General features: G+C 51.0%; 1 protein-coding gene across 3 annotated transcripts in view; it reads right to left on the bottom strand.

The window, feature by feature from the left end:
* DVL1 (dishevelled segment polarity protein 1) overlaps positions 1-16,078 on the bottom strand; it is an 84,237-nt gene that overhangs the window by 41,164 nt on the left and 26,995 nt on the right. For all 3 annotated transcript variants that reach the window (XM_048067574.2, XM_066981898.1, XM_066981899.1), the window contains exon 2: positions 6,872-6,941. In XM_048067574.2, the coding sequence (XP_047923531.1) occupies positions 6,872-6,941 (70 nt within the window). The remainder of the gene's footprint in view (positions 1-6,871; positions 6,942-16,078) is intronic.

The raw sequence follows: 16,078 nt of genomic DNA on the forward strand, positions 1-16,078 counted from the left end.
GCTGCGCTTTCAGCCTGGTTTTGCCCTGACAAAAATAAAAACCCAAACCTGAGACTGGACAGCACGATGCCCCAGTACTACGACTTCTTAGACAAGGACCCTCAAATGTGGAAAATTCAAAATCTGGTAACTCACAACGACCTGAAAACATCCTCAGTTACTACGAGGGAGGCTGCTGGGTACTGGGTCCGAGGGACGGACATGGCACACGAGAGGCTTTCTAGACTCAGTCTCACTTCCAATAAACGCAGGACAGCACGGCCATCTCCAGTCAGCAGGCCTCTTGTGACATCTCTAATTAGCAGATAAATAGACGAGAGAAAGAAGAACGAGTCTGTCTCCCTATCCCCACCCTCCTCATTTGGAGCTCATAATAATAACCTGATTGACAATGGCTCTTACATTTTAGTAAGACCTGACTCCATTCACTTAATTTATTACTTTTCTGTAATTTTTTTCAAAAAAAGGCTAGAGATGCTTTGTGTTGAACGATCCTGTTACACACCTGGGTGAAAGTGGCTTTCTGCATCAATTTTCTCAAAATCCTACTAATGCTGGAAAAAATTCCTAGCTGAATGTACACTTTTGCTGCCAATAATTCAGTAAATTTCTGATATGAAAATCAGCATCTGTGCCTCAGTTTCCTGACATAGAAAGGCAGAACACTATCGATTTTGCGGAATGTAGATCAGAAGAATTAACGTGCATAAATGAAACGTGAATCCTGGGGCGGAAGGACCAAACACTGCATAAAGCATCAATGCAGAAAACCAACCAAGGCGCACTGCTCCTGGATTCCTTTTAACTTCTCTCTGCAAACAAAATGGGGTAATTCTGTTCCACTTCTAATGCAGCTTCACCTCCTAAAAATGTTGCTTGTTTGCTGTTATTAGAAAGCCTAACAAGCTGTCCTCTCCTACCCAAATTGCGAAGGCAGATGACCAACACGAGGGTTTGGCCTGAAGCGAAAACAGAACTCCACCACCTGAAAACTAAATTTTAAATATCAGTGTTTAAAAACGTTTAAAATATCAGTGTTTAAATATCAGTGTTGCATTAAGCCTGTGCAGGAAAGGCCCCCGAGGGCTGCCCAGGCTTCAAACAGGAGGGCAAGGAGGCGGCGAGGACGGGGAAGCAGCGCCGCTGGCACCGCTGCGCTGGGGACAGATCGAGGCTGAAGGAAGCAACTTGCTCGCCTCGCACAGGAGGAGTCCTGAAAGCACACGCAGACTTTGCACATCCTCATCTAGTTCCTTCCCTCACTATATGTCGAATGTTTCGGTAAGAATGGGGGAACAAACCCTGCAAAGCAGAAAGGAGGCTAAAAGCGATTCCTTCACTCACTCACAGCCCGCTGGCCACACGCTCCCCTCGCTGTCCACGGCCACCAGAAGTCAGCCCTGAACTCGTGGCCTGGAGGTGAAAAGGTTTACATCCAATTACCGTCCCCTGAGCCACCTAATCCCTTTGCCGAGTCGCTCTGAACAATACGATTATAAGGCCTTTAATTAAGTAAATGCTCAAGGACCGACGTAGATCATTACCTTTGACTAAGAGGCAGCGAGGGCTCGGCCTCCCTCCCTTTTTAGCCGTGAAGAGCCAGCCCTGTGCAAGGGATTCCGGTTGTGATCGGTTAATTTACCAAAGACTGATTGTAGCATGGTCGTCAGACAGACGCTAGCTGTTAAAGAAGGGGATGGAGGAGGAGAGGGGAGGGTACAGGAGGGGACTGGTGCGTTATTCCTACGAGCACATGCCATAAATGTGGAATCTCTGGGCAAATGCTTTCAGCAACAAAATCAAACCAGGGGATAAAAAGAAGCGAAGAAACGGAGCGTAGGCAAGATCTGCACATAATCTAAACCGCATCCGTCCCTGCAGACCAGGCTGGGCTGCGATTCCCCAGGGACAAGGCGCTGGGTGCCCCCTCCTCACCGACCGGCAGCGGGATTAGCGGGCGGCCAGCCTCACCCCGTGCCAGCAGCAGCACAAAGGGAAGAGGGAACCCATCTTTTGGCTGCGCTCTGGGAACGCCCCACCTCAGACCCGAATCCGCTGACTGCGATTTAGACGCATCCTTTGGGGTGAAAATCTGCCCCCGAGGAATGAAAGCAAACAAACAAACGAAGAAAACCCAAAACAAACAGGAGCGTAAGGGTTAGGTGGGTTGCCCAACGCGATCCTGCTCGTGATAACGGGATCTGGGAGGTGCTGCAGGAGGACCTGACTTCAGAGACTTAAGCGAGAGATCTGGAAGCAATTAAGTTGTTAAAACCAAACACGGGCTGTCCAGATCCACGGCAGGTGACAGCCGGAGCACTCGCCCTTCATCAGAGCTCTTGCTCCTGACTCACCGAGCTGTGCTCAACAGCACTGGGCTAAAAACGCACATCTGGACGGCTGCAGACCACGTTCACAAAAACACTGAGACGAGCATTAAGAACGCTTTTGTTGTGCCAGAAAAGAAAACATGCAGTAGAAGACAGGACATGTAGCCCAATTCTTAAGATTGCACTATCTAGCTGATTTTCCCCGGACGCCCCAGCGATCAGAAAGGCAGCGTAGCACCAAGCCCAGCAGAAACTGGACTCAGCTGGAGCCTCCGTAGCGAAGTAGCAGCCCTGCCCCTTTCCAGGCACACTGCGAAATGCCTTGGATTTGATGAGAGTCTGATGGTGCCTGCAGAAGGGGAGGGATTTGGGGGGTGCAGCCTCCTTCCCTGAACTCACCTCGCTGCAACGGCCCTGGCTGCACGCGCGTCCCTGCTTGGCGGCATTAGGTGTGTGCTCGACTCTTCCTACAACAAATTAAATGCTCCGTAGAGCATTAAGCATCCTACCAGCTTTAGGACAAGCTGTGTCCTTTCCTTTGGAGAGCTATGGTAGGAATAAAAAGCTCTAAGGTCACACCGCTTTGAACGGAGAAGATAATGCACTCCGGGACGGCCACATCCAGGCTTCTCACCGCGTTTCCCCAAGAAAAGCGGCGTTATCCCCAGCTCCTGGGCAGAAGCCAGCCCTGGTAACTGTATTTCCCCCACCGAGCTTCCCCCCGCAGCCCTGACCGGCCGTAGCATTTTATTGCGCTCCTTTGCCTACGCCGTGCTGCTCAGGAGCGCGCCTGCGGGCTGTGCACCAGCTGCACCCCAAAGGACTGCGCTTCGGAGGGAAATGTGGACGTCTTCTGTGCGGCTCACATGGAGGCAGTTAATAAGGAAGCGTGGAACTCATTGCGGCGGCCGATTCAGTTCATTCCATCGTCCTGAGTGCTGGCTGCTTTTCCAGCCGAGGCCCCACCGTCACAGTGGCTGCTAAATCTTGCCCAGGAAGCAGCGAAGTCTGTAACTAATAACTACTGGATGAAGGACTGGGACATAGAACTAACGACAGTCTCTATATTTTGGAGAATCTTAATGGTCCACCACCGAAAAGGCAAACTATAAACCTAGTCAGCAGCGGCCCTCCACCCCAAATCAGTGATTCAAAAAAACCACCCCAAAATCAAAAGGACAACGTGTAAGAAAAACAAGCAGGACACAGGGGGACTGGGGAGGAGGTCCAGATGTCTCCCTGGGAGCAGCGACTCCAACCCAGTGCTCATCTAAGCGTGCGTCGAGTTCCCAGGGCAGCAAAAGTCAGCAGCAGCTGAAGACTTGCAGATCCTCCCTTGAACATTTTCCCCTATGAAAATCAGTCCTGCCTATGACACCAAGATCAAAGTTGCGAGCTATGACAAATAGAAGGATTCAAATGTTATTAAAAAAGATGAAACTCAGATTTCCAAACGTCAGTCATCTTGTAAACTTCAAAGCAGTCACTGCATCAGTGCAGAGAGGAGCCAGGGGGAGGAGAGAGCTGAGCTGCAGCGGGTGCGCCTCATGTTCCGATTTTAAATATGTTGTCTGGAAGTGAAATACATACACACATCGCAGCAATTTGCAGCGAGGATGACAATTATCACAGATGGCTTTGAGAACGAATCCAAGCTGTCTGCTACCGGCTTGGATCCTTTCACGATGGCTGCACATTTTCTAGCAAGGAAGACGAGGAAAGCTCAGGTCCCTCGGGCTGGAAACCGAACAAGGAAGCAGCCCTGCCCAAAATGTGTTTTTTTTCCAAGAGGCAAAAACCAACTTTGCTTGCCCTGAAATATACGGACGCAATTAACTGTTAAGTTCCACTGCATAGGATATGAAAGGGATCCAAACTGCGAACAATTAACTTACAGCAAGATTTACATAAAATTCCCCCAATAATTAGCAGCAAACAGAGGCAAATAAGCGCCACGATTTTATGGGTTTTAGCGTGGAAAAAGTAATTTGCGATTGGTAATGCAGGTCAGACACAGATGTTTCAGCTGATTGCTGAGCAGAGGGAACAGAAGCTCTTGTCAACATCATCTGCAAAAGGTGCTCCAAATGAGCTCTGAGAAGGGAGCTGCAACCTGAATCCCTGCTACTGGGGTGCGCGTTTAAATTTAGAAACAAGCTGATGGATGGAAAAGGAGGGAAGAGAAGCCTTTTGAAGCAGTTTATCCATCCATACTACCTGTGCACAAGGAGGAGGATTTTAAGATTAAGTCATCAGCCTCTGAGAGAGCTGCTGTCAGCCACAGAAGACTTCCTACATGACCTTGCAGGGAAAGAAAGAAAAACCACAGAAAGCTTGTGTGTCTCAGTTCCTACCTATAAGGTGGAAATAGCAAACAGTCAAGAAATACGAAGAAAATGGAAGGCTGAGGTCTTTGGAGCAGCAGCTGCGTCTCCCACCACGCACATGCACATGGCACAAGGAGAAAGAAACACAGACATCAACCCTGGATGCAGCCTCCAAGCAAACCTGCGACATAAAAACCAGATAGCAACACACCGAATTTCACACAAGAATGGGTGGGGAAAGATATGAGACAAGGTGCAAGTCCTAGGAGCAAGGATTACACATTTCTCTGCATTTGGCAAGCAGCCAGTAACCTATCCCGGAACGGGAATCACAATCAGAAAATTGAATTCACCCTTAAATGCGTTCCAGAAATTGTAATGTTTCTCTGAACCTAAGACAGTAACAACCGCAGAATTGAAACATAACATTTGGCGCTTGCATACATTTTCCCCTCGTTCTGATTTTACTGTTCTTTATTCTCTCCTGTTTTTCAGGCGGAAAACAGAGAAAAAGGCATATATTTTCATATTTCATGTTATTTAAGAATCTGGGAAAAGAATTCATCTCTCAACTTGAGATCAAATGCCCTCGGGCTGTGGCTCACATCGGGTTTTTGGTTGGAAGGGGAGGAGGAAGGAGGAAGAAGTTAAACAATTGGGATGTAAAACAGAATGAAATAATCCACATCCTTATTCATGTGGAATAGTTTGGGGTTAGGGTTTGTTTTTCCTCAAACTCCAGAAGCGTTGTCCCTTGTTGGAACAACCTGAGGCCTGTTTTGCTGCGCAGAAGAGCCGCCACCATCGGGTAGAGGAGCTCGGGCTGAATCATCAGGGGGCTGAATCACCAGTGCAAAAGACCCAGCCTCTAACCAGCCCGCACCGACGAAAACAAACGGAGCCGTGCCTCTGAGTGTGCTGGGGGGAAGAGAGACCCGGCTCGGGCACGCAGAAGGCGATCCGAGCACCAGCCTGATGTTTGTATTGGTGCCCCTCAGGTCACAGCGTGGGAGAAAGGGGAAGAAACAGGAGGGGAACGACACTGAGGAGTAAATACAGCCCAAGTGTTGCACGCTGAGAAGGAGGCGAGGGCTTCTCGGGATCAGTTTGCTCCTCGATAAGAGCCACTGCTTCATTTCGATCCTTTTGCTTTTAAACCAGATGCTGCGCTCACACTACGGCGACATAAATGATATCTTCATGGCCTTTTTCTGCCTGGAGCTTTCGGGATGCTCCCTTCAGCTTGTTAATTACACACGAAGCCCATTCCCACACAGTGCGAACACCTCGCTACCGCACCCAGCAGCCCTTGGACCGAAGACAAAACCAGCACCACCAGCGTTTGTAGCTCACACACGTCCTGGAAGCAGCGCGTTCTGCAGCACTGGGCTCCTCAAACCTTCACCAGCCCCTCGGTTAAAGAAAAAAGGGCCTGGTACCACGAGCACGCCTGCTCAGCAACGACTTGAAGAAGCCAGCACCACGGGATGCCCTGCTGCCGCAGGACAGCGGCCACCAGCCAAGAACCTCAGGGAGAACAAACCTTGCACTGCCTCCCACGGGACTCCACCAGCACCATCAGGTCTCAAGACAAGACCTGGTTTTTTATTTGATTAAACACTGCTTTTATTCCCTAATACCAATTATTTTATTCCAGAGAACGAAGATTCCTCCCGACACCTGATTTGCTCCTCCGTGGGGCACGGCACGTGGGGATCTCCCCTCCCTTGTGGGGGCGGGCAGACAGATCCCCTGCGTTCATTTACACCAGCATGACAATCGGTTTGAAACACTCATCGGTTTTCCAACCGAGGCACTTAGCTGGGTGGCAATACATGGTCAGATCTACGAGCACACCGGTTATTAGTCAGCTGTTGCTGCTGAGTCAAATCGCTGGAGCACAGAAGCAAAAAAACAAGGTACGCAGGTGCTACAAAAAAACCAGTAGCTGTTCCTCTGAATGCATTTCTCAGCGACAACTGCCTTTTAAGGGAGTACAAGCTGAAGGGAGAACAGTCTCCTGGTTTTTAGGATCTCAACTGAATACAAAATCTAAGTGCTTAACACTCGGTACACATTGGGGTACGCAGGAGGGCTCAAGTTAAGCTCGTGCATTAGAAAGCAAGACGCTTCTGACCATCGGGATCCACGTACCAACTACCCTGCCGCTGTGTCAGACGACATATACATACACAGAGACCCGAAGCAACGTACCCAGGACACCACTCTTCCATTGAAGCAAGGCAGCCTTGCATTGTCGTCTGAGATCTCCTCCTTCACCACCCTGAAAAAAAGATAGGAAGAAAGTCAGGAGTTTGACATGGTATCGGATCCGAAGGGTTTCTTAGATGGTCCAGGAAAAACGCAAATTTTTATTAAACATTGGTGTCAGCAAGTCTTCTGTATTTAACAGGTAAGGCACTATTAGAGCAAAGGAAGCAAGCAAAAATAAAGGGTGGACGGGTAGCTTTCCAAATAACCATCCCAAATCGGAAGGCACAAAAATAACTTCAATCATTTTCTCCACCCTTTTAAGCTCTGATGGCGATTAAAAGGGCACTGTGCTAAGCAGCCCCTGTGTCGGAGCTGAGAGCCCGCGCTTTAAGGCCCCTCTGCTGGCAAGGACAGCCTCCAGCCTCCAGCCCCGAGCGGCTCCGGAGCCAAACCGCAGCCCCGAGGAACTGAAGGCGTTGTGGTCAAGCTGAAGCCTCATCTCCTGGCCAGCAGAGCAGCATCTCAGCCACAAACATCTCAGACACCTTTGCTAACTCGAGCTCTCTCCCCACCCTTGTGCGCCCCTCTTGCTCCTGCTCCCGAACGGTCCCAAACGTTGAGCTGGCTCCTGCCATGGGCACAGTCAAGCACTGAGCTCCCTCTGCTACCCACTCCTCTTCAAACAGACGCGACGCCAGTATTTCTGTGCACCACAGAAGGTGCCCGCAGTCACTAACGAGGCACTGGGAGCGTTAATTCAGCTGCTACGGGGTAGGCTCCAGGTTGGCTCCTTGCAGGGGCCGCAGTCACAGCATTCACCTGTCTTCTGCCGAAGGCTTCCCTCAAGTGGAACAAGAAAACTTCACAGAGACAGAAGCAAACGTTTGACAAATGCTAGCCAAAAGGGTTACGTGATGAGCTCTGTAGCTGCCGACGTCCACTCTCCAGCCCACCCAAAAACGCGGGGCACAGAGAAGCAGCTGCGTGAGCCCTAAGAATACAAAGTCATAAGAATACCAAAAAAAAAATAGTATCAGCCAAACTGGGTCAAGCCCAGATTAGTCCTTATGAAACCCAAATCCTGAACTCAACCCCTTATAATTAAGGGCAATAAAATCAGAGATTTGTCTTGCTAGCACCAGGTTTTTCGTAAAGGTTTCACCTCTGAGGCCGCTTGCTGTGGTCACTGTCTCAGGACTGGCGTTTGTTCCACGGTCTGAGGTTGGTCACGGCCGGGGCCGACCCCCCAGGTACAGACAACCCAACCACCAAGGGAACAGGGACGTTCCCGTCTTATTCCCCTTAATTCCGAGCTTCCACTTCAGCAGCTGAAGCTACGTCGGATGCTCCCGTTCTCCAAACCAGCGCTGTAACCAGCACGGCCCGCGTTTACCAACCTCGCCTCCAGTCCCTCAGCCAGGCAGAACCACGCGGTCTATTTATAGCCGCAACGAGATATTCTGAATTCTTCCAGCAATTCACTGCTCGCTCATCCTCTCAGGAAGCAATCAGGTTTCCAGCCTGCGAGATCTCTATCTTGCTGGAGGCCAAGGGAGCCCACAGCTCTCCTGCACGAGGCTGCACGGGCTCCAAATCCCGTCCAGGCCACGGAGACCCTTTGGAAGCAGCCAGATGAAAAGAGCAGGTTCAAACCCTCGGTGCTACGGGTGGTGATCAGCTGCTGCCTTCGCAGCAAGCCCCCCAGAGCCAGCTTCTGCCTCTGAAACAATCACAAACGTCAGCTCTCAGCAGGGCTCCTCCAGCCGTGGTTTTTCCGACTGCTGCTTCAGGCTGGAGAGGTCCCACTTCAAGCTGCAGAGATTAAGATTAAGAAAACCGTGCCTTTGCATCAGCTTCCTTAACAAACTTCCCTCAATTATACAAGGCCAGGAGCCCTCAGAAAGTGGTTTTTGTGTTTAGAGAAAAAGCAGACGCTGCTGGAGGCTTCTGCAGAGACCGCGAGAAGGGGAGATTTTAAGAGCGCCACCGTTTCAGGAACCAGCCTGCTGCTTTCGACGTGTGTTTTATTATTGCATTTCAAATCCGAACTCCTGAAGGCGGCTAATTCGGAAATTCTGACACCGGGACTCGGTCAAACAGCTGGGCTGCTTCATTGTCACAGCCCAGCCGTTTCGTTTCGCATTTGCCTCACAGCTGAGAAACCCAGACGGGAGCTCGGGGCCAGCTGCGCAGGGTGACTCAGCTCCGGGTCGGTGCCACGGCCGATTCGCTCCCTTGTGTCGATGCCGGCCCACGAGGCAGGCCAGGAATGGTGCACGGTGCTGGTTACAACACTTCGGTAGCTGGCAAGGAGAAAGAGATGAGTTGTTGGGCAGTCAGCTCCCCGTTTGGCTTCCGCAGGGCACAGACATCACCCTTCGTAATATCGGCACAGTCACCGTCACACAGGGCTCCGTTCCCATCCCTCCTCTCATCCAGTCCAGTATCACTTCTGCCTCGAAAGCAGCCCTGAAGGACAAGCCTTTTCTAAAGCCTTTTTCTCGATCTTCTCAATTTTCTCAAATTGGAGCAAGCTCTAAGCCCAGCCCCAGGACGCCCCCAGGGCTCCGCACGCCCCTCCGCAGCAAGCACCGAAGCCTGAAGCCCTGTGCGGACATCTCAGCCGCCGCTGCTGCTGCCTGCCTTCGAGCGGGACACGTGGGGCTTCTTCTCATCCTGCAAGCAAGGGCCCAAGGAGGGCTGAAACCCAGATTTATGAATCCCCATGCTGGGGAGAAGTGGCTCGGGAAGTCACTCACCTAAAAAGAGCAGGCGTGCTCCAGGTGTGAGGCTGTCCTGCTGCCTCGAACACCCCAAACCTCCCATTTTCCTGCGGGCTCCAGCTACCAGGGGAGCTTTTGGACAAGTTTTCGGAGCAGAAAAGCCGAGGAGATGAGCTCACATGGAGCCGGACAGCAGACTGGTAGCAGAAACAGACCTCTGCCCTCGAGTCCCTGCCCAGGGACATCTTGGTTTTGACATCTCGCCGCTTGAGAAAAGCCAACCTGAAGCCTAGGCAAGCTCAGTAAAAAGCTGTGGTTCCGTAACCACATTTTCCTTTATTTATGTTTTTGTCTTTCTTGTTGCTGTGTAAGAAAACCGCAACAGCCACAAAGCAACCGGCCGCGCACGGAACGGTGTCGTGTTAGGAGAAAGGAAAAAAAAAAAAAACAAATAGGAGGGAGGAGAGAGGAGAGCAAACGGACGGCTTCTTTTCAGCTTACTTCTGGAAAAGTAGGGATAAACAACACCACCGCAATCCGTGTATTCTCACTTTTTTTTTTTCTTTTTAAGTAGGAAAGAATGTTCTCGTCTCTCTCCACGTGTACTTGCAGTGTTCAAGGCTCGCAGGTCAGTATCAGGCTTCACCCTGGTCCTATCACTGGGAAAAAATCATTTAACCCCTAACGCATCTGTCCTGCCTTCACCTTCTGGCAACAGGGAACAGATCACAAATGTCAGTGTTATTTTTTACTCATTCATACCTAGACTCTAAAGAGGCAATTAAGAGTAACTTCACTGAAACCAGCAGATATCCAGGGCTTTAAAAACCTCTGGGAAGGCACCGAAGCTCTCAGACCTGTAATTCTGGAGCTGCAAGCTCCGCATGCAGACAGGGGACTCCAGCACTGCACAGATCTCCAGCCCCAGCGCCCTGCCTTGAGCTCGGACCTTCCCTTCTGTGTTTCAGAGTCCTGGGGAGAGCACCCAGCAAAGATCCAACACCGGGATCAGAGAATGAAGATGCTGCAATGATTTTATCTTGATAGCCGCGTGTTTTGAATGACAGCAGCTCCTTTTTTTAAAGAAATCAGGAGATGCCACTTACTGCATCCCGGGAACCTCATGCAGAAGCTTTGCATCAAGCTCAAGAAACAGCAAAAGTCACGGACCGAGAACACGGTGGTTGTGGGGTTCTCTCCAGGGGAAAGGCCTGGGGGCTTTTTAAGTCTGACCCATCCAGTGGCGGTCAGGATATCCCTAAAAGATTGCACGGAGCGGCTCCTGAAGGAACAGCAGCCCCCACTTCCAGCAGGACGCGCTCTGCCCCGGCAAAGCCTGCTGCTGCAGCGGAGGGGAACAACTCCAGATCTGTTGCAACTTGAATTCCTAAATATAGCCCCGGGCTATGAGGCAAGAGAACGACAGGCTGTAATTCCCAGCTTGCTCTGGGGAGCAACGGGCAGTGCCAAGAACATCAAATGTGGCAGCAGCCACGCATTTCAAATATCACTGTTTTATAAATTATTATCGGCCCTAAAGGGGCAGCCCCTTTCACTGATCAATACCTCGATTCCTGAAGTGTGGCAGAGGGATTTGGCCAGCCTCTTTTCAGTGCTCTGTGGGGCCAGGACAAGGGGCAATGGCCACAAAACGGAGCCCAGAAGTTCCGCACCAACGTGCGAAAGAACTTCTTCCCGGTGAGGGTGACGGAGCGCTGGGACAGGCTGCCCAGGGAGGTTGTGGGGTCTCCTTCTCTGGAGATACCCAAGGCCCGTCTGGACGCCTCCCTGGGCAACCTGCTGTAGGGAACCGGCTTTGGCAGGGGGGTTGGACCCAGTGATCCCTGGAGGTCCCTTCCAACCCCTACAATTCCGTGATTCCCGAGCCCCCGAGCACCTGCTCTGCACCACCAGAGCGCTCCCCGCTGTCAAATCCCACACGGACACAGCCCGCACTCGAGAAAGGGAATGCACAAAAAGGGTGGGGATGTGCGGGGAAGGGGAGGAGGGAGCAGTTCTCAGCAGCTCACATCCTCTGCTTTATTTGCCTTAGAGGAGATTTAAGCCCTAATTACTAAATGAAACAATCACGGCTGGTAGCAGCCCCTCCTTCCTCTCGCTTCCTGGAATTGTGTCTGGATCCTCCGAGGCTGCTCCCACCCTCCCCTGCACAAATAGGTGCCTGTGCCTTTACCAGACCCACTCTCGATCCCCTGCTGATCCCCCACCTGTCCCTGGGACAGGTTTACACCCCTGTCGCCCTCCCAGGATCCTGCCCCTGCCTTATCCTCTTCAGAGGATTTTAGCCCTAGCACCAAAGGTTGCTCAGGCTTAACCTTGCTCTCATCCCCCTGCCCAGCTCCTTGCTGCCTCACAATAAATGCTGACTCCACCGTAAGCACACTAACCAAACCCCACAAACCTCCAACGATTCTCTGCTTCGCAAGCATTCAGACAACGGGCTATTAAACACTGGGGCTGGTAGTTAGTGCACCCACTTGCATTTTGCTTGCATCACGCACGCCGACAGGAGACAAGCCCCAGAATTGGCTGGGTGACTTTTGCTCCCTGCTTTCTCTCCAGATGAGGTCTGGAAGAGGGCAGCTTCGTTCACTTCTTTTCACGACTCGCTGGGAGATCCTTGGAGAGCAGGTGAAGTAATTAAGCCATTTGTTCCGTATGTACGCTCAATGACTCCAGCCACCGCAAAGGAGCGTTAAAGAGATGATTCAGACATTAGTTTTGATTCATAGCGTCACAGAATCTTGTAGGCTGGAAGAGAAATTCAGAGGTCAGCTAGTCCCACCTCCTGCCCAAAGCAGGTCCGGTTGCCCAGGGCCGTGTCTATTCCATTTCTGAGTATCTCCAAGCAACTTGATCCCACGTATGGAACAGCATTTTTCCAAAGGAGCTGTTCAAGTTAGTAAAACTGTAAGTAATCAGAAGCCCACATCTGCAATCGGTTAATACTAAGGGAAGCTACAGTACTAAGGGAAGCTACTTGCAGGATTCTGCTAACTGCTTTGGCACACCTGGATCCTAAACTCACTCAAGAGCAACTCTTCCTTTGGAAGCTCCCAGCTTCCAACGTGGTTTGATTGTTAAGAAGACTTAAGGAAAATAAATAAAGGCCTGCAGTTCCTTTAAGGACAGTGCAAAGTGCAGAACGCACACAGCAAGCCCAGCAGCAGACAGCGGACGTGCACACTTTGTCTGGTGCTGAAAAAAAAGCCCAAAAAACCCCTCTCACCCTTCTGATCACATGAAACTGCAACTACTCCACTGGAATCCAAGGCTGCAGCTCTAAAAATAGAGGCTCGCTCAAGCCGATTAACATTTCAGTTTGAACCCTTAATGCAGAATTAAAACTTCAGCTGAGGCCGCTGGCAACGCCACGGAGCGGGATCAGCGCTCTCCTTTTTGGGTTGCTACTCACAAACGGCACTGAGAGCTCTTTGCCTCCTGCACGTGCACTTCTGTATGCCAGCTCCCACAAAACCTGTCAAAAATGAACACGCTACTCACAACTATAGCACAGACGACACACCCAGCCGTGGAACAAAACCCTCTGCCAAACACTACAACACTCGCCGTCCCTCCTGCACGAAGCCAGGGTTAAGTCAGCTCTCGTGGTCCTGTGGCTGCCTGCCCAGCTCGAGGCCAACCTTCTGTCCTTCTGCCATGCACGAAGCTCCTTCTTATCGGTTCCAGGGAAACTGGAGGGATGATCCATCATATCTCGGGAGAGCTGCAGAATTCTGGCAACCCTTTGGCGCTTAGGTCCTGTACCAAACACTGACTCGTCAGCTCAGGGTGTCTCCATGTCAGAAGAGGAGGAGGGTTAAGGCTGAAAAACCTCGCAAGGGTCTGGGTCGCAGCTACGTGGTGCAGATGTACTCACGGCACACACAGCAGGGCGAAATTCAGTGGCTGTGGAAAGAAACTTGTCTTTTTGCAAAGGATGTCTGTACCTCTGGGGCACTGCTCCAGCTCAGAAACAGGGCTACAAAAACAGGGGCAAAATTAAAAACGAATTTCTCATGACTCTGCATTCAGCCGTTAGCAAAGAGCATGAGCGGGAGAGGCTGCAACCATATAATGTGTAAGGAAACGCACCACGGCCAGGCCAGCAGCAGGGCACAGGAGAGCATTCTCTGATGAGCGTCCCCCAAAATCCAGGGGTGCGTGACTCCCCGGGCTGAGAGCCCCCTTCCCAGCAGGGCAGGCCAGCTGTGAAAGTACCGAGCGCCCAGGAAGATGGCAAGGCTTTACCTCCAACTTGGGGAAACTGCTCGGTTTCCGATTCTTACAGCTTAGCACCAGAATTGAAATCAAGGTCAGGGAACAGGGCCTAGAACTGCAGCTTCCAAAGCATCATTTATTCATCAGCCTGCATCCTCGCACAGATGCTTTGGAAAGTCTCCACTGAATGAAGTAAGGGCTACTGGATGATCTAGGAGTCGGCCTGAATCTGCCCTTCGCCCGACACATTTCAAGCACAAAGCTGCCCTCTTTATCGCGGTGCTTTGGGCCTGAAGGGCAGAAAGATTTGTGCAGGCTCCGCTCCGGCACCGACCCACAGTGGGACCCCGAGGAGGCCACTTGGCCTCCTGCGTTCCCTCCTACCACAACCAAATTAAGGTCCTTCACGTTCAGAAGTTCCTTGATGACTATTTAAGACAAATCATCGAGTGGTGGGAAGCCTCACGGGCTGGTTAGAGAAATCCAGAGTCCTGCCCGAAGCCAGGTCCCTGCACATCACCCAGAAAAAAGCAGCCGGAGATTGAGAGGGAGGCAGGGACGCGGACAGAAGTCGTGCTGCAGCACATGGTGAAGGTGTTCAGGGTGTTCAAGTCCCACTAAAACGCAAGCACTTCTGCCATTAGAGGCTGATACCTACAGAAATGAATCCATTTTGATTCCAGCACCTGATTGCACGGTGCCATCCTCCGCCCCGTCATTAGCTAAGCCAGCAGACACAAGTTACCCCTGAACACGGAGGGACTTGCACCTACAGATCTCGCAACAGAAAAGAAAACAGAAATCCGGAGGCACAGAAAGCCACTCGCACAAAAACATGCCATGAACCATCAGCACAGCTTGGAAAACATTCCTCTAAGCTGCTTACAGCTCCCACATCTCCCCACAGGACCGGGTCATTCTTCAGAGTATTTTTCATCAAAGTTCTGGGCCGTAGTTAATCCACATTTCAAGAAGTTTTTCGTACAGCCTTCCACATAAATGTTACATTGTCTTCAGCCTTAAAAAAAAAAATCTTCTTTTTTAAATAATCCCCCACAGCACTGCAGGAACAGCGAGCAACGTGCTGCAAACACGTGCAAATCACAGCGCACCTCTCACAAGGCAGAAGAACGAAGCCAGCCGCTTTCATTTCACCGTGCAAAGGCAAAAAAAAAAAAGTATATTAAATGGGCATCACGAATCGAGGAACACGCGTCCTGTTTCAAAAACTTCTTGCAGTGTGAATAATAAAAGGTGCTCGGCGAGAGATGGGAATTTTGACAGCACCGCTTGAAACGGAAAACAACATCACACAGCAGCCAGCGGAGGTGGTGCTCCCACTGCTTAGGTACAAAGCAGCCAGGCGAGGGAGCGGGCGGCGGTAAGGATGTGCGAGCGCGAGTGGCAGCGCCCCGAACAAAAGAGATGGCACTATTACCCCGGCTCAGCCCTTCCCTGTGTTCTGCGGGCCGTGCCAGACCGGGAGAGAGCCACGGGAGGGACGATGACACGTTGCACGGGTTCCGTTTGGGGCCGCGAAGACGACGGCCCAGTGTAAAGGCCTGGCTTAGACGGACCACGGCTTATTTTCCTGAGCCAGAAATGCCCCCGGGGTCACCTGGCAGAAATAACCCACGTTATTTGCACTGCTCCCTCTACTCGCCACCAACTGCTTCCATCTCTTTCTCCCAGTTTTAGCTTTGCAGCCTCTTTTGTGTCTCAGAATACCTGGCCATCCACGGTCCCCTCTGCCGCTCTTTCCAACCAGCGTACAGGGATGCAACAAGGACGCGCCACCTCTCTCTGCTTTGCCTCAGCGCTACACGATGCTGCACAGGGCTGTGTTACATCTGGGGCTGAGAATCTGTTGGGGAACACTAGTTTTTGAGCACCCTTACACGTTGTGAAACATCGCTTTATATATGGCCAAAAAAATAACACATCGTTAGCCTTCAAGTACATTAACTATATATGGATATATTTGAAGATAATAAAGAAAAATGTGTGTCAACACCTATTCAAAAAACACAAAACCTCAGTGACAACCTTAAACTGGACAGAGGGCATTGTAAGTCAGTTTTCACAAAAAGCTTGTAAATAAAAGGAGAAAACAACCTCAGAGTCCTTAAGCCAACTGTTTTGGCAGATTGTAAATAGGAGGTGATGTAGTGCAACATCTTTTAAGCCTCATCAAACGTGACTCCATAATCTGTCTTTCACTCCTCATTGCATACCGAAAGCG

This window comes from Anser cygnoides, chromosome 23 (genome assembly GCF_040182565.1).
Source record: "Anser cygnoides isolate HZ-2024a breed goose chromosome 23, Taihu_goose_T2T_genome, whole genome shotgun sequence".
Taxonomy (NCBI): Eukaryota; Metazoa; Chordata; class Aves; order Anseriformes; family Anatidae; genus Anser; species Anser cygnoides.